The sequence below is a fragment of the Barbatula barbatula genome (genome assembly GCF_947034865.1).
Source record: "Barbatula barbatula genome assembly, chromosome: 9".
Taxonomy (NCBI): domain Eukaryota; kingdom Metazoa; phylum Chordata; class Actinopteri; order Cypriniformes; family Nemacheilidae; genus Barbatula; species Barbatula barbatula.
The window spans coordinates 22,034,320-22,052,372 of NC_136772.1; the positions used below are offsets into that span (position 1 = coordinate 22,034,320).

Consider the following 18,053-nt stretch of genomic DNA (forward strand, 5'->3'; position numbering starts at 1 on the left):
TTGCTGGGAACACTCGGTATACAACAAATGTGACAAACAGACACAATAATCAACGACAGCTGAAAATATGCGGACTGTGACAAATATGTTGACACGAACAGAGTGGAAGTGGTTTGTGGTTTGACTGATATTGTAAGTCTGAGACAACAAAACTGCGTTGTCCACAGGTTCGTTTTCTGCAGATGTTCAAGATTTGGAGTCATTTACCGATTTTTGTAAATTAGTAGCCTAAATAATAAAGACCGAAGTATTATGATTTAGTATCTCATAATAATGACTTGAGTATCTAAAAAATATTTATTATGAGATTTCGACTCAGTTTCTCTTTATTGTGACTCAGCATCTCCTATGAGAAACCTTCTTATTATAGTGACTTGAGCATCTCAAAATAACCACTTAGTAACTCATAATAATGACTTAGAATATCATAAAAATGACTTAAGTATCTCAAAATAATGAGAAACGAAGTCGAAAAAGTAACTCATAATAATGACTGAAGTATAATGACTTGGTTTCTCATAATAAATGATTTAGTAATGACTTAGTATCTCATAATAATGACTTGAGTATCTAAAAAATATTTATTATGAGATTTCGACTCAGTTTCTCTTTGTTATGACTAAGCTTCTCCATAATAACGAGAAACCTTCTTATAATGACTCGAGCATCTCAAAATAACGACTTAGTAACTCATAATAACGACTTAGTATATCATAAAAATGACTTAAGTATCTCAAAATAATGAGAAACGAAGTCGAAAAAGTAACTCATAATAATGACTTAGTAACGCATAATAAGGTCTTAGTTTCTCATAATAATGAGTTAGTATCTCATTATCTTGTGATTCTTAAGTCATTATTATGAGAAACGATAGTCGAAATTTCGACTTCCAGTAAGTATCTCAAAATAATGAGAAACGAAGTAAAGATTTCGACTTCCAGTAAGTATCTCAAAATAATGAGAAACGAAGTAAAAATTTCGACTTCCAGTAAGTATCTCAAGATAATGAGAAACTAAGTCGACTTAGTTTCTCATTATGAGATACTATGAGTTACTAATTAAAAAAGATTCCCAACCCTGGCGGAAACGGGCTTCCATAAAACCAGTGCAGGAAATGGCCAAGATTCTCCGGGGGGGGCATATTATTTATTTTCCCACTTTATTTACAGTGTGAAATAGCGTTTGGACACCATTTCATCAATAAAAATCCTCTACATTTTGTTTTCACTCCCAACGCCTTATTCCCATATCAAGTCATAAACCTAAGTCGCCAAAAGATTTTAAGTCACTTGACTTCAATATTTTTGACAACCGTTTGATTGGATGGTGTTTAATACGCGTTACAAAAGAAACTGATCAGATGGATGAGCCTACATTTGTCAAATTCTAGGCAAATGATGGCTGTAGATATAACAGTTTTGATCATTTTGGATGTTACTATCCCCACAGTTTTGTAGAGCTTAGTATTATTTTAAACATTTTTTGAAAAAAAATGCAAATTTACAATTTGTGAGCCATTTTACCTACATGCTCATATTAAACATAGGCATTGCACTTGTAAAACATACTACACAAACTAGAAGTATAATTAAAGAACTACAAGTTGTTTACAACATCGTTAGGAAAGATCCAGTGATATTTACATTGAAAACGGTCTTGACTGTCAGAATTTTTTATTGACTTTAATGACTTAGAAAAAGTAATTAAAACTTTTTATTGACTTAGAAAAAGTTTCAATTTTAAGTTATGTATTCATTATTATCATGTGATGTATACTATACATAGCCTGCGTATGATATCTTAGATCATTCACGAGTGCCTGCATGAAACTACGGTTAAGACGTATAGCCTATACTGTAAGTTCCACCAACATAAACTAGAACTGTACAAACTAAAGTATTCATTATGAACTCTGCTGAAAACATGCCAAATGTCACACACCTTGTAGAAAGATACAAAAGCTGTCACTAGGACGTTTATTGTAAAACGTACACTGTAATCTATGAATTCTTGTTTATTGACACGAATTTCCCCCAGCACGACTTTCAACCAAATGTATTTTAGTACGCGGTATCTTTCATAAGTCAACGCATTCTGATGGGATTCATACCTATTTTACAAGGTGACTCATTCCCGTGATCTCCCATTTCCTACGATCTCATATGTTTTGACTTTTCCCCGTGACATTAGGTTTAGGGGAGACATTGATCATTGTTTTTCCACCTTGTGAAACTCCTTTTTAGCAAAATGAACCTTTTTTGTGGCTGCGATTTTAGGGTTTGGGGTGAAGTAAGGTGTTGGTTAGCCACATCCTGAAAAGTATACAAATTCTTTTGATATAAGGTTATAAATATATAATTCTAAATACACGCAGTCTGTTTAAAAAAAGGTTGTGCTCACTGACATGAAAAAATAGGGATATTCGTGTCCAAGAACACAAAATAATAGATTCCAAATTTCGTGTCTATTCCACGAACTGCCGTGAGACTGGGTATGGTACTAATTTGTAAAGTTGGTACTAATATGCACTATTAACTGTTGCAAAAGTGTACTTATTTAAAGGGTTCCACCCCAGTGACAGCTTTTGTACCTTTACTACTGAGTGTGTGTGAATCCGTCATAATTTCACGATCAGTCAATGGCTTTATTTAACATGTTGAAGAATGCACTAGTTCAGGCACTAGAACGATTATCTGTATCCCGTAACATCTTTTACTTTCATTTAATATGAGAGTAAATTTGTAAAAGGAACACATACGTCTTACATATAAAGTCTTACTTATTTAAATTAATACAAGAGTTTCGCATTCCTTACATCATTTTGATAAAAGCTATTTATCAACAATCTATTACCAGGGCTTATTGGTCCGTGGGACAAATATTGGCCAAGTAAGAAACTTTATACACTTTCAGCTTGACATGTTTTTTGACCAGGTGTATCGAGGGGAAGCAAAATAGTCAGTAATGTAATGTTGTCCTGCGATATTCTTGGTTTGACTAATGATATATTTCCATCCTACAGGCTGAACGTGTCTCCGCATATGCACCATTGTGTCTTGGATGCTGGTCCCCAACTGTTGTGTCTCCACCATGGTTTTTACATACAGGGTTTCCATTAAGAGTTCCTTAGTCAGCCGGCCAAACCATCATAAACAGCGGTAACTAAAGTTGGTGTTTTCAGCAGTTGTAGTTAATATCTCTGATGTGTCCTTGCTTCTGCACTTCACGCATGTCTACGTATTCCGTGTTGTCTGCATCATGCGGTTTTACTTTCCTCTGAAATACAGTAAAACATGTTTGACTGACAGCAAACCGAGGCACAAAACATGCCGTTTTATACTGCTTCACCGTAACACATGTACTGTGTATATCATCCTAATTTCAAGATGTTGCGTTGTCTGTAAGTGGTTTTACCTTCATTGGCATATATGTTGGATTGTCTGAAGGCTCAACTTTGGTGACCTACAAAAACGTAACAAAAAGTGAATGTAGAACTGCTTAATGTAATGTATATTTTGAATGCAGTTGTATGAAGGTTTGAACAATAACGTTTTATGCATATTTTCTGCCGTGTTAGTCTACTGTCATGTTTTCCAAGAATTGACAAAAGATTGAAACAAAGAGTAGGATATAAACATGATAAAAGATACAAAATGGTCATTAGTAGACCGTAATAAAACAACACAACTATAAATAAAATAGTTACTGAATCAGAATTACCCTTAATCTGATGCAGACAGATGTGATAATCGCACTATAGAGCAAGAGAAGCACCGCCACAACAATCATAACAATGATTAAATGCATGTATGTATTTCCAGCTGGTTTTGGATGCGGGCAACTCTTTAGTCCAGATGTTGGGGTAGGGCATGAACACGTCCTCCCCGGTGGAGGAAAATAAATATTGCTTCCTTTGAGAAAGTAAATAAACGTATATTATTGTTTGACATTACAATGGTCTACAATGTCACAATTTTACAAGACTCCTCACATACCTTGGAAAAGGTTGGTCGCCTTTCCTCTTTTAGGTTTGATCGGTATTGGTTTCACTCTGGATATCTCACAAAAAAACTGTTTTTCTTTGTGTTTGGCCTCTAGGTTTTTCAATGTGAACTTGAATTTGTTGTTTCCCTCGCGCTTCCAATCGCATTTTGAATTCATATTTTTTTTGGGAGAAACCTCGCAGACAACTTTATCGTCCTCCTTTATTTTCAGCTTGGCATCCCATTCCCAGTCTGTGTGTTCATCGTGCTCACATGTGACAGTGACCGATCCGTCTTCATTCAGCGTATGGTTCAGAGGGGCACTCACATTGAAGTCACCTTGCGAACACACTGAGGTAACAAACAAACACAGAACTAAATAAAGACATTCAAGAATTCAAACAAGCGCTTCCATTTTGAGAAAACAGTTTGATGTTGATTTATCACCTGCGTATCCCAGCTGAGAAAAACAGCCTAGACGAATTTACAGATTCAGCCAAGAAGCTAAATAGCTTAATTAGACTTAAAATCATCTTATTGATGGTTATGATCAGTGTATGGCACTAGTGAAATATTCATAACCAGCTTAACTAGCTGCTCCACGCCACACGACCACACGGCTAAGAAAGATGAGTGGTTTTCAACCCAGTGTTGTGTCAAAAATGAATGAACCCAACCGTTGAGTTATAAATAACCATTTCTTGAAACAACCCAACATAAGTTTGAGTCAAATATAAAAACAATTTAGGTGACTTCAGTTCAGTGGTGAGGTTGTCTCTTTTTGACCCAACCATGTGTTGAAGAACCCAACATTTTTCATCTAAGAGATCAGACTTTTGTGAACCTAAAAGCCAAAACCCATGTAAGATATTTTATAACAGGTGTACTGTGCGCAGATCAGCAATTGATAACAGAGTTACATATATATGGCTGCTTACCATTCTGAAGAATGAGAAAAAGGCTGAAGGTGAGCAGAGCGATTGTGTCAGTCATGGTAACGTGTCCTTGTCAGTTTGACACCGATGTGATTGGGGGGAAAGCGCATCGCTTTGTTTTTTGCTGGAGAAAGAAAAACAGGAAGTGTGTAGGTTTAGAGATCAGAACACCCACATACATACATATGTGTCACAAAGTGTATTGTGAAATGGTGAAGAAACATCAACGCTTTCAAAACAAAAAGATCGTGCCGGTGAAAATATTCAACAGGTTTTTCTCAGTGAGTGGGCAGCTTACTGGTAATAAGAAGTGGTTGAAAGGAAATGTTTGAAGAACAACCTTGTTAGGAAAAACCCATCTCTTACAGTATGAGCAATAATGTATTACAATATTGGTTTTCAACTGTGTCTCAGAATGTCAATAAAATCTTCTTTGTTGTTTTGCGCATTAGTGAAGAATTGTTTGCGTATTTTTTAATTTTAAGAGCTATATATAGTTGCAATCTCCATTTTTTTAATAAATGCCATAGCCTTACCTTCATCTAAAAGTTAAATCAATCAGTTTTTTGTGAATTTATAATATTTTATACTTATTTAATGAATAATATTAGAATAATCCCAATTGATGTTTTTTCACCTTTAATATAAATCTTAATTTCTTAATTTAAGTAAACTGAAATCTCCATCTTAAAGTTAAATCACTCAAGTTATACGTTTCTTTGTGAATTTATTATATTTTACACTTATTGAATTCATAATATTAGAATCAGACCATAATGTTTTTTCACTTTTAATATAAATCTTCATTTTAGTAAACTTAGAAATTAACAAATACTGTCAAAGCCATAAAATGTCATATTTGATGGGTCTTTGGAGATATCTTCTGGAATAATGTATAATAATGTAATTAAGTCGCATGAAATAATAACTAAAGCCACTAGATGGCTCTAGTTGAATTGACCGGTTTTATAAACTTGTGCCAAAATATGCTTATAGACAGATGCAGCTGTGCAAAATATTGTTTTGTTTGGAAGGTGCGACTCGTAAATGTGTAAATGAACCTGACAGTATAGTCAGATTATTTTTGATTTTATTTAACAAGAATGTAAAAAACAATTGGAACTACCAGGAATAATTGTTTATTTCTTTATGTATGTGTATACATAGTTATGTCTGAGATGGTGTTGTGTTGTGTGTCTGTATTGCCTTGATCGTGTCCTAATCTCACAAATACATTTTTTGTGTCTAGTCTGCATTATGTTATAGTGTATGTTTCGAGGTTGCCATCCCCTTATTTATGTGTGTGTCTGTTGTATTTGCATTTGAATCGGTTCATTTTATTGGCAATGAAGAAATGATTAGGGATGATTTTGTTTTACCTACTTTCAACTTATTTCAGTTTGTTCAGGTCACATTCATTTCTTTCACTCCCAAAAGACGCAAAATTTGTATCACATTAACGTCCTATTTGTGGTGAGGTTGTTTGTGACACTCATTTTGATATCTAAGCAATTTTTTCTTGCCACATCCTGTTTAAAGCGCTACAAAGTTTAGCAAAGCTAGTGTCATCATCCTTCTCCTGTTTTGTATAGGTAAGGTTCACAGAATTGAGATGCGCTCAACTGATGACTATATTATGTCACACATGTGGCATTTCTTGATGACATTCATGAGGAATTTGCCTTTGGCTAGTGCACACAGTTAGAAAACAAGACTTCTATAAATATATATATACACACAGTTTTTATGTGCAGAGTGCAGCGTTCGTTGACCTTTTTATTGCTTCAGTGTTTATTAATTATACTTACTTAACTACATTTAATTATGACTTTCAGTATACTGTCTTTGAACTGCATTTATTTGTCCTCTAGAAAAAGAGTTTGGTTTTGAGGAGAATATTTGCAAAGCTAAACACAGCCAAAGCTACTATACACCCTTTAATAATAAAGGGTTATTTTTTTACTTCTGGTCGATATGGTGTAAATACAGATTTAATGATTAGATTCAACTTTATTGTCATTACACATATACAAGTACAGTGTAACGAAATGTAGTTTAGGTCTAACCAGAAGTGCAATTAGCAAGTGCAGGATATACAGTGAATAAATACAGAATTCAATATTAGGAAAATATTATGCAGTGGGCATGGACCATGAAAATATGACAGTAGTACTATGAACAATATATACAGATGGCAATATACTATAAACATGAATGTACAGGTGGCTATGAACAGATAATAATTTAGACTACTTTGTGTGGCAATAGAAACTGACTTTAAAAAATAAACCCGCTTTAAAAGTTGTCCACCGGATTGGACAACTAAAGCTATGATTTGAAGTTCTTGCTGAATAATCAAGAGTATTAAACAGCTATGCCAGATAACTAATGAATTGTGTAATACAACCAGAATACAATCAAATTAACATTGTCTATGAAACAATTACATCTAGTCTTTTAGCAGATCCCCCCAAATTTACTGGCGCACAATAAAGTTTTGAAATAGTCTACAGGGTACTACGTGTAGGAAACACATCTATCTTATACAGGATTACATTGCCAAGTTACATACCATGATCACAACCTGAAGGATAATATCAACACCTGTACACATTACACCACAACAATGCTTTTCTGGACCAGCAACAACAATATCGAAACAATTCCCTGCATACTGTATCTCACTGGCATTTGCAAGCACACACTGTAATTTGTCCATTTGTTAAACTTTATTTGAGTAACAAGCACCTCGCTACTCGTTCTCATGTAAGCGCGTAATGTGTTAAACGGCATTAACGAATATTACAGGTATACTTCTTTAGCCAATACGTTTGGCTATATTATTTCACACAGCCCCTGAAATAACTGAATAAAATTAGTAAAGCAGCAAAGTCACATGCATAAACCCATATTGTGCAACTCTGGGTGTCGTCAGCATAACAGTGATAGAAGAAGCCGTGTGCCGTATGATGGGTCCCATGTATTGTAGATGGAGAGTATGAGCGGTCCAAGCACCGATCCCTGAGGGACCCGAGTGAACATGTGGTGAGCAGTGGACAGCGAGCCCCTCCATGACACCCTGAATGATCTGCCGGAGAGGTAGGATGTGAACCAGCGGATAGGAGTGCCTGAGATTCCTAAAGATGACAGGGTTGCTAGCAGTATCTGATGATTGACAGTGTCAAACGCTGCAGATAAGTCCAGCAGATTCAGGACCGAGGATTTAGATTCCGCCTTGGCCAGCCGCAGTGCCTAGGTGACCGATAGCAGTGCAGTGTCAGTGGAGTGGTTTGTTTGTCATCCAGTAGTTTATTCTGGGATAGGTAGGAAGACACCTGGTTGAAAACTGCCCTTTCAAGTGTTTTCACAATAAATGGGAGGAGAGAGATCGGTCAGTAACTGTCGGTAGTAGAGGGGTCCAATGTGGGTTCTTAAGTAGGAGTGTGACCTGGCTGAATGTGAATGGAAAAGTGCCGGTGAGCAGGGAGGGGTTGATGATGTGTGTGAGTGGGATGGATATGGCCTGGAGGAGATTGGAGGGAATTGGGTCAAGGGGACAGGTGGTGGGGTGGCTGGAGAGAAGTCTTGTGACTTCAGTGAGGCGAAAGAGGACCGTTTAATGTTTGAAGTGAGGGTAGTGTATACCGAGGTCTGAGGTGCTGAGAAATGTTTGCTGATGGATGAAAAAAAAATTCTGTGGAAAAAGTCAGAGAAGTCCTGTGAAATGTGAAGAGATGTGACTTTAATGTTATCTGTGGTGCAGTTATGGGTGTAGATAAGATCAAGCTGGTTTCTTGATCTGTGAGTACCGGATATGTCGAGGCGTGTGAGGTCGAGGGAAGTCAAGCATAGGGTTTCTCCAGCCAGGTGTTATGTTGAAGTCCCCAAAGACTACAAGAGGGCCGCCGTTCTCCAGGAAAGATACGATCAGCACATCTAACTCTTCAATGAAGTTGTGAAGAGGACCATGAAACATATCCAAAAATATAAAAAAACAGATGTAGACCAGAAGAAATCAGAAGTTACAGTGTAATATTTGTTATATTTTTTAGTTTTCACTTTTTAAGCTGAGCTTGAATGTCATGGCTGTGACGCTGCATGTCTTTCCAAAACCTTGGATGTCTGAATTTTGCTGCATTTCAGGAAATGGAAAGAAATGTACTTTTTATATGACAGTGTTATCAAAGTTGACATGCATTTTGAATAATTTTTATTGGTTAGATATTTGCAAAACCCAGTGACAAACATAAAGGGTCAGAAATAATAATGATTTATGGCAAAATATAAGTAATCACAAAATATGGAGATATGAGGTTTCAGAGGGACAGAGGGGTTGTTCCTGTCACGCTTTTGCGTTCTTGATATTTTTGTTGAAAACTTGAGAATGAATCATGAATAGAAGTTTTCATAACTCATTCTCATGAAAAAAATTAAAGCTTTCAATACTCATTTCATACTCCTTTTCGCCTACTATATAGTATGGAAGCGATTTAAGGAGGCAGCCACATTTTTCACTCGTGCTCACATGTGACACTGGCCGATCAGTCTTTGTTCAGAGTGTTTCACAGTGAATTCACTGTAAGAACAGACTGAGGTAACAAACACATAACTATATGTAGACTATATGTAAAAAAAATATTGTTCAAAACTTACATTTTGCTTTGAGAAAACAGTTTGATGTTGGTTTATTATGTATTTTCCTCACGAGAAATATATCCTTAACTACAAAGTGATGGATAGGAGATGTAATGGAGTGTGTCGTCGATTGCTTTTGGCTGCTCTGTTCCTGGCTGCATTTGTAAGCTGCATTTCTGTGTCTATCTTTTATTTCATGCTATCAAGCGCTGCTTAAACATTTCTTTTCATCAAAACAGCATTATAAAAGTTACTTACTTATGATTTCTTACCAATTCTGGAGTGTGAGAGAAAGGCCGAAGGTGAGACGAATCCTTGTCATTTTGACACTGATGTGATTGGGGGGGGAAGCTCTCAGGTTTGTTATAGCTGGAGAAAGTAAACCGGAAGTGTGTAGGTTTAGTGATCAAATCCCCTACAGACACCATACTGTAACTGTAACTTGCGTGCCACACAGTGTGAGAAGATTGAGGGAAGAGCACATTGGAAAAGATCTTCAAATTGATGTCAACGTAATGACATTGTTTGTTATTTAAAAACCACGACTGAGCTTTTGTTCACCTCTTAAAAAAAGTGTCGTGCATTCGATACTCTGAATTATGATACTTCCCAGAAATTATTAGCATGTTAGCTGAGCTGTTGTTAACATTTCACATACTGTTTGAAGCACGAAAGCTTAGCAAAGCTTGTGTCATCCTCCCGCTCATGTTTTGTTTATCTGATTGATCGATGAGGTTCAGAATTGAGATGCACTCAATTGATCACATTGTTGTGTGATAAATACTACATAGGCTACAAATCATTTTCAGGGTTTCAAGGTTTCTGTTCATGGCGTGCATCAGTTTGAGTCATGTCTTATCGGATTTTAATAAAAGAAACGCAGAGAAAGAGTTGGAATTTGAGGATAGTAGGAAATAGCCAAAGAAAACACTCTTAATTTTGTGTGTGTGTTTTGTGTTCTTTTCTGGGGAGGGGGGGGGGGTTTCCATACATCAATAATAAATAAAATACATTACAATGTAAATAATTAAAAGGCGCTCATTTTGGTCTTTCTTTTCTGAGCAAAACTGCTGCTGTGTTTAACTGCTGAGGCATATTGAAATGTTTGCGGCACCAAAATACAGGCTTTTTTATATGGTGTATTTATTAGATTTTCAAAACGACCAAAAAGAAGATACACCTGCAGGAACAAGGACATTTTTTTTTTATTTCAAAAAATGTATTACACACCACATAGAAAATGTGGGTATTGCCCTGCGTGAATAAATGGATGTTTGGCACGAGAGCGTGAGAACAGAGTCTCCAAAAAAAACTCATATTACAATGTCTGGCAACTAATGAATTATACTGTGATATAACCACAATGTAATATTAAAATGAAACTTGTATGAAACAAATATAAAAAGACCATTAAATTCATAAGTTGGTTACAGTGTAATAAAAATATATATTTCTTTAATAGAATAATAATACTATAATTTCTCTTAAATAAGAAACTGTTTCATTATAAAATAAAGAAAATGAAAATGATGCAATATTATTAATAAAAACATGTTAATACATGCAGGTGGACATAACATGTGTGTACATGCAGGTGAAAATACATGTTAGAATACATGTGGACTGTACATGTGGGAATATTCCCCTAAAATTGACTATAGTCTTTTTGTGAAGCCATAAGCGCCATGGACCCAGTGTCCCTCCGTTTCCAGATTATCTTCATTATCTGTCATAGAGAGAGACATAATGTATGAGTGACAATAAAACGAATAAGAAATCATTATACCTTAAAGAATTGCATTGCAAACTATTGATTGATCTGAGGCTACTTTGGCGCTATCTGGTGGACGTACGGTGGCAACTACAAGTAGCAACACGACTTTGACAGTGTGGCAAGCTGTAAACTGGAAGAAGACTAATTTAAAAGAACTGTGCCAGTGATGGCAGTCAACCAGTATGATATTTCTAATAAAGCTGGTTAAGTAAGTAAAGCCGCCTATTGAGGGCACCAGCACACCACGCCTCCCAGAAAACCAATTTCTCACCTGCAGAATAAAGATACAGGAAGTGATGATAAGAATGGCATATAGTAGAGGAAGAGGACCCACGTCATAGCTCACAGAAGACCACTCGGAAATCTGTCTGTGACTCTTACCCTGCGTGAATGCAGTGGAGCAGTTTCGGGTGTCTGTAAAACAAGATGAATTGTTAATAAAAGTCACTTAAAACTCCCTTTCAGCTCCCATTTAAACCAATTTAACTCCCATTATAACTATTAGGGAATTTCATATTTCAGTTTCTATTGCTTTCATATGAGAAGCTATAATTGTCGTGTACTGTGTTTTTCAAGATTCAAGAAAAAATGAATGTATGCCATTTAGGTAAAAGGTTTTTTAAACCCATAACAGTGTCTTTTCTTTTAAAACAGGAAGCACGAGCAGAGTCAAGAGTCTGTCACTGCTCTCGCCTTCCCGTCTTTGATGATTTCGTTGTCAGGTTTGCAGGTTGGTTCTACGCACTGTTATCAGAAATAAATCTACATTTTCACAGAAAAACATGATTCACACACGTCACAAGTTTCCACAGGGCGATGTAAAATCAAAACACAGTGAAGTCAGTGCTTTGCCGGGGAGGCCCCATTTCAACCCGCGTGCGCTCCGAGACCGCAACCTTTTATTGTTCAAACATACTTTATGGCTCCCTCTAGAGCACTGATAATAAATGACAGCGTTTTGTAAATGTGAGATATATCAATGAAGACTTAAAGTTGCTATTAGACAGCAGTACAGTACATTTGAAATATTTGGGACAAACTGTTATGACAATATTATTCAAATGGCATGGAAAAATGTCCACATCCGCGTTGCAGTAATTCTGTACGGCTAGTTTTCTATAGTTGCTATTGATCGTATCAACCCAACAATAAAAACATATCAAAAATAATAATAATAATAAAAACTGCATTTTTTTAGTTTATGCATTACAGTATTTTATTTGTTTTACTTTAAAACTACACTAAACGATAGAAAGTTTGCAGTAGACGTATCAACATAGAGAAAGCAAGTAAACAAGTTCCCTCACCTTGTATGTAAACAACAGTGCCGTTCCCAACCTTACTGAGATATGGAGGTGGATACAGAATCTCCACCTCACAGCGATAGATGTCTGTGTCTTGCCCCCTGAGTCCATAGATGTTCATATCTACTCTTCCAGAGCTTATATTCCCCCTGCAATGAACTCTTCCGTCTGTTGTAAAGTAGGGCTCAGACATGTTGACATACGCACTGCATATCCTCTCTTTGCCATGCAGACCTCTATACAGAGACACCTGCATTTCCTCTGGCCTTAATTTTGAACGAAAGAGGCAGTGGAGAGGAACATATTCCTCATTTCCTTCCACCCGATAAGGCTGAGAAACGTGCAGGGCTAGAAACAAGAAGAGCATTGTGAGATATTCTATTAGGGAAAAAATGCAAACATAAATTTACATTAGTGCCTTTCTAATGATGAAGTGTATATGCTTACTAATAAAATTTTTGTTTCGGTCATTACATCAGTGGTGTAACATTTATATTATATGTACAGAACATTGTTCAACAGTTAAATCTATAAAATGTTTCATTTACCACTAAACCGCTTAAAAGATCAATTCACCTTTCTAAATGACACTCTGAACAAAAGGAGCCCGATCAGCTGACTTAAAAATAATAATCATACGTTCAATGGTAAACTATTTGTGCCTTACACAAAAAAATGCACTCAAATAAACATGTAAACTTACCAATTCCCAGCGGGGTATATAAAATGATTGTGACAAGAATGATAATCATTGTTTCATGTAAGAGCACAATGATGCCCCAGGTCTTTTTATACTTTTTAAACCTGAGTGAGTTCTGGAAAGCTTTGTGACATCAGTAACGTGGCAGGAAACCTCAAGCCGACAGCAAATGCCCGTAAAGTGCTCAAAAATTTGCAAGTAATGTAGCAAATTTGCACATTATGTGTAATCGAGGGGAAAATATTGAATAAGCAGATTAAGATTTGAGCGAAAACAGCTCAACACCAGTGGAAGTGGAAAACTTGGTTAGGGTGTGCTTTGACTCTCAGCCTATCACAAAACCCGGTGGTCAAGAGAATATTTGGGTCAATGAATATGGGAAAATATTCAAATCTGATACACTTGATTCTGTAGCATTGCAGGTTCAGCACTTTCAAAATACATTGAGGACTAGCACTTCTAGCTTTACAATTTACATATTACCTGCTGTGTTCTAGTCAGTGTTGGCACCACATCTTAAAGGGTGCAAGGAATTGAAAGGCATCTAGGGAGTACTATTCATTCAAGAAATGGAATAATAACAAACACATTTTTGATGTTTAATTGCACATATAATGGTAATGTTTTAAAATATTTATGTGTCAAACAATTCCAGATTTGCACAACACGTTGCTTAAATAATAGTTCTGTCATCATTGTTTCCCCCTCGTGCAACCTGTTTATGACTCTTTCTTTTGCACAGCACAAAATAAATGTTTTTGTATCCATACAGTGGAAGTCAATTGGCGACTCCGTTCCATGTTTTTGGTTCCCAACGTTCTTCACAATTCTTCTACAGAAGAAAGAAAGTCATATAGAGGTTCGTGATGGAAAAGGGCGAGCTGTACCTTTTAAATATATTGTTTTTTTAACATTCTCAAGATTAGAATGGGGGGCTTTTCTGCAAAATTCTTGTTATTTGTTAGAAAGATATTCTGTAACGGGACCTCGATCTTTAATAAAATGTCAGTAGCACTTTACAATAAGGTTTAATTTGTCAACATTTATGCATTAGCTAGAATGGAGGGGCATACACATTCGTTTATCTTTGTTAATACAAATAAGTTCTTTATTGTTTGGGTGAGGTCATTAGGTAATGTCAACAAAAAACGTTTACAATTCTAAAAAAAATAGATGCATTAGTTAATGTAGATGCTGCAGAAGTTAGTGTTTATTGTTAGTTAATAATTACTAGGAGATGTACAGAATATTTGAAGAGTTCGGTTCCAAAAGAGATAAAACTATAATAACAGTTATTAACAGTGTTTTATAGTGTTAGTTAGCTGTGTTTTATGCTGTTATGGCTTAAATCAACTGCAGTTCGGTTGACTTTAATTGGAATGCACAATAAAAAATGATTTTTAAAAACAGTGTTATCTCATTTTGCAACCAAACTCTGTTACAAAAAGAACACAAATCTACTGTTGACAAAAGCCTGTAAAAGTACACTCAAAAATAATTGTGCTTCAAAGGTTCTTCACAGCCATGCCATAGAAGAACCATTTCTGGTTCCACAAAGACCCGTTCAATCAAAGGTTCTTTAGAGAACCATCTCTGTCTTACTTCTTCATAATCTAAAGAACCTTTTTTCGCCACAAAGAACCTTTTGTGAAACAGGTTCTTCGGATGTTAAAGGATCACTGAAAAAAGGTTTGCATTCAACCAATTAAAACATTGAAGGTTTCCTGTAGCTCAGTGGTAAGAGCGTGGCGTTAACACCGACCAAGGTCGTGGGTTAGATCCCAGGGGATTGCACATAAATTGCATTATCCTACACATTTGCTTCTACGTAAGTCGCTTTGGATAAAAGCTTCTGCCAAATGCATAAATGTAAATGTAAGGTAAGGATTCACATCTATATTTATTATCTATATTTAACTTGACCCAATGAAAAATAAATAACTTTGAAAGAAGCTTTGCTTTCAACCAATTAAACAATATTAGGGTAAGGATTCACATCTATGTTTTACAACATGAGCCAATGACTTTTTTTTTAGTGTTCATTATGGAAGCAAAAGGTTCTTCTATGGCATCAAAGAACCTTTTGAAGAACCATTTCTTTAGGAGTGTATATCGCTGCTCTCCTTCTGAAATATCTCCATATTTCTTGATATTTTTTGCCATAAATCATTATTATCAGTCAATCTTTGTTTGTGACTAGGTTTTGAAAATATCTAACAAAAAAGTGCTTGTCAACTTTGACATCTCAAAATCATTTCACAGCGTTTTTCCATTTCCTGAAAAACATCAGAATTGAACACGATTTCAGAAGGACAGCAATTATATTCATGAATTCATATGCACTTTGCAAATATATCCTTATAATAATCATTGTTAAACATTTGGCTGAACTTGGTATCAATATTGTTTTCATTCAATGTTGTTCTACTGTTTAACACGCAGTTAGATTTCTTTCTTAAAAACTACTTTGAGATCAGCTAAATATAGCTTGAGATCTAGTTGAGTTCCTGCAGACACCCTAGAGGTAATATATAATAGGGTTACCCTGCTGTAAACCACTGGATTAAAAACAAGTTGAGATAAATTACCAAATTGTTCTGAAGAAATGCAGAATGTAAAACACATGTAGCCAATGAAATGAGTGTCCTAGTGTTTTAATGGTAAAACATCGTACAACACCAATTTGTTAATCCGTCAAAACAAACTGCATGAAGTTAGATGTCCAGCTCGGTTAAAAAGTAAGGCACAGATGAAGTTGTGTACTGCTTTGTGAGATCTCTGAATGCTCCGGTTGCTGAATTTATCTGCGCCTATATCGTCCACATCTTGTGTTCATGTAAGGATTCTCAGGTGGCTTCTTGGTCTTGAATTTATACTAAAATAAAAACACAGTGCTTTGGCATACTGGTCTTATAATTATGTGTCAGTCTCTAAACATTCATTTATAACATAGAGCTTAAGGACGTGTGTCCCTGTTATAGTTTTTCATACAGTAAAAGTAAAATCTGTGTGTGCGTAAACATACAATCGCAAATATTGATACTCACAACGAGAACACAGACAACCACTGTGATTATCAGGTCGTAAAAAATAGCAACCCCCAAAAGACAATACAAAATCTTTGTCATTGTTGAAGGGCAAGGGTCAGTTTGCTCTGAAGGTTCTGTGGACTGAGCATCTGAAATTATAAATCAACAACTGAGGAAAAATGTTCACTTCGTCAAAATACTACTATTGCATTTAAATGCATATTTTAAACTTGAATCGTGCAGATTTAGTGTGCATCCAAAAGTTGTAACGGTCGTCATACCTTTAACAAGCAATATAGTATTGTTTTCCTTTGACGTTTCCGTTTGTCCGACTCGCATATGTATTGTGCATATGTAGATTCCGGTGTCTTTGGATTCGGTGCCGTGAATCATATATGAGACGCTGTCGTTTTGTTTGGACACTTGAAACTTCTCAGAGGATTCTTGACTGTTCGTCATGTTTGCGAAGTGCAGCTCCGTCTTTCCCTTGTATAGACTGGCAGATATGAGTTCTTCATCCTCTTCCAGCTTTGGACAGGGGATAATAGCTGTTGTGTTTTCATACACTCTCGTTATTTGCACGTTTCTGTCTGAAAAATAAGAGAGACGTTCTTTTCAATGGACATTTTGTCTTTAAAAGAAAGCTAGAGAGGGGAAAAGAACATATGAGGAGGATGTGGTAGGCAGCGTGGAGTGAAGCAGGCAGTTTCCTTCTGTTCGTTTGCTTGTTTTAATTTTGCAATATCAATTTTGATCATTTGTAAAATAACTCTGTGAGAAAAATCGTTTCGAGATTAAAACTAGCCCTACGTCTAGGCCACAGTTGCATGTCACACAAATCAAGCACCAAACAAAAGGAACTGAATAAAGAAACAACAGAAATGCTCAAACCTTTGTTGAGACAGCCACATTTTTTTTCATCCTCACAGACTATAGAGCATTCAGTCAATTCTGGATGAAAAAGTGTATGAAGAACAATCATTGCCAGCATCCACTGTTCATGCATTTCGCCACTGCGGTTATGAGAAACAGAAGAATACGAGATGCATGTGCCTGGCGAAGAGGAGGTGGGGGCTTTTACGTCACTCTATTCAATATCAGAGAACTGAGAATTTGACAGGAGACTAAAAAGAAAGTTTGCTTTTTGTAGGTCTTAACTCATTTTTCTCTGGATACCTTCTTTTCAGTTATTTTCTTTAGTTCCTGATAGTAGCAGAAGAGCAAAATGGGCAAAACGTTATTCATCATTGTGACACAAGACAACCAAACTAATTTTTCACAAGAAAAACAAACACCCACACATCAGATATTTTCCATCATTCACGTGCAAAAACACAGGGTCTAAGGTCTGAAGTCATACTGGAAGTGAGTCATTTTCCTAGTTATGCCATTTTACAATGAAATGAGATACCAATCCGTTATTTTTTTTCTCTACTTGCAGTGAAACTTCTCGACACTCCCCTGCCTTCCTCTGTCAGTTACATCTGTCACAAAACACATTACCCGCACTGCAGCTTTGCATAGGTTAGAGGAAGTGAACGACAACTGGAGAAAAAACGAGTTGTTGATAGCTTTGTTGTGGTTTGTTTGCATCATGTATGGTTTATGTAGACTCAATCTGAACCGTGAACATGCAAGCCACATACACCATGTTTACCATCAGTATTTTGTTGCATTTTCGATCTGTCTCCAA

General features: G+C 36.1%; 2 protein-coding genes and 2 long non-coding RNA genes across 8 annotated transcripts; all 4 read right to left on the reverse strand.

The window, feature by feature from the left end:
- Positions 1-1,317: 1,317 nt before the first annotated feature.
- Positions 1,318-5,013, reverse strand: LOC306898394 (uncharacterized protein). Of its 2 annotated transcripts, XR_013787114.1 has the most exons (6): positions 4,922-5,013; positions 3,996-4,334; positions 3,721-3,911; positions 3,415-3,462; positions 2,597-3,276; positions 1,659-1,961 (listed from the first exon to the last, which is right to left on the reverse strand). XR_013787114.1 is itself a non-coding variant. In XM_079463849.1 (5 exons), the coding sequence occupies exons 1-5, from the start codon at positions 4,974-4,976 to the stop codon at positions 3,178-3,180; spliced, it is 732 nt and encodes a 243-aa protein (XP_079319975.1). In that variant the 5' UTR covers positions 4,977-5,013; the 3' UTR covers positions 1,318-3,177. The 2 variants fall into 2 exon arrangements, 1 of the variants encoding a protein (XP_079319975.1); XM_079463849.1 differs by having other exon boundaries at positions 1,318-3,276.
- A 1,898-nt stretch (positions 5,014-6,911) lies between these two features.
- Positions 6,912-9,897, reverse strand: LOC306898239. 4 transcript variants are annotated; one of them, XR_013787094.1, is made up of 4 exons: positions 9,812-9,894; positions 8,978-9,050; positions 8,728-8,860; positions 6,912-8,612 (listed from the first exon to the last, which is right to left on the reverse strand). It is a non-coding gene; the product is annotated as an uncharacterized lncRNA (long non-coding RNA). The 4 variants fall into 4 exon arrangements; XR_013787095.1 differs by having other exon boundaries at positions 9,826-9,889; XR_013787093.1 differs by lacking the exon at positions 8,978-9,050 and having other exon boundaries at positions 9,826-9,897.
- Positions 9,898-10,674: 777 nt separating this feature from the next.
- On the reverse strand, positions 10,675-13,387 carry cd28 (CD28 molecule). The gene is made up of 4 exons (XM_079464710.1): positions 13,335-13,387; positions 12,635-12,979; positions 11,599-11,741; positions 10,675-11,279 (listed from the first exon to the last, which is right to left on the reverse strand). Exons 1-4 carry the CDS (start codon positions 13,381-13,383, stop codon positions 11,199-11,201), a joined length of 618 nt encoding a protein of 205 aa, XP_079320836.1. The 5' UTR covers positions 13,384-13,387; the 3' UTR covers positions 10,675-11,198.
- A 1,036-nt stretch (positions 13,388-14,423) lies between these two features.
- On the reverse strand, positions 14,424-17,384 carry LOC306898240. Its single transcript, XR_013787097.1, has 4 exons — positions 17,252-17,384; positions 16,642-16,950; positions 16,379-16,509; positions 14,424-16,206 (listed from the first exon to the last, which is right to left on the reverse strand). It is a non-coding gene; the product is annotated as an uncharacterized lncRNA (long non-coding RNA).
- Positions 17,385-18,053: the final 669 nt, after the last annotated feature.

Excerpts from the sequence above, each read along its gene's own strand:
- LOC306898394 (XM_079463849.1), bottom strand. The coding sequence starts at position 4,976 with ATGACTGACACAATCGCTCTGCTCACCTTCAGCCTTTTTCTCATTCTT. Across the intron at positions 4,335-4,921 it reads TTTTCTCATTCTTCAGAATG|TGTGTTCGCAAGGTGACTTC; the intron begins GTAAGCAGCCAT and ends TTGTTACCTCAG. Across the intron at positions 3,277-3,414 it reads CAACATATATGCCAATGAAG|AGGAAAGTAAAACCGCATGA; the intron begins GTAAAACCACTT and ends ACTGTATTTCAG.
- cd28 (XM_079464710.1), bottom strand. The coding sequence starts at position 13,383 with ATGATTATCATTCTTGTCACAATCATTTTATATACCCCGCTGGGAATT. Across the intron at positions 12,980-13,334 it reads ATATACCCCGCTGGGAATTG|CCCTGCACGTTTCTCAGCCT; the intron begins GTAAGTTTACAT and ends TCTTGTTTCTAG. Across the intron at positions 11,742-12,634 it reads CACTGTTGTTTACATACAAG|ACACCCGAAACTGCTCCACT; the intron begins GTGAGGGAACTT and ends CTTGTTTTACAG.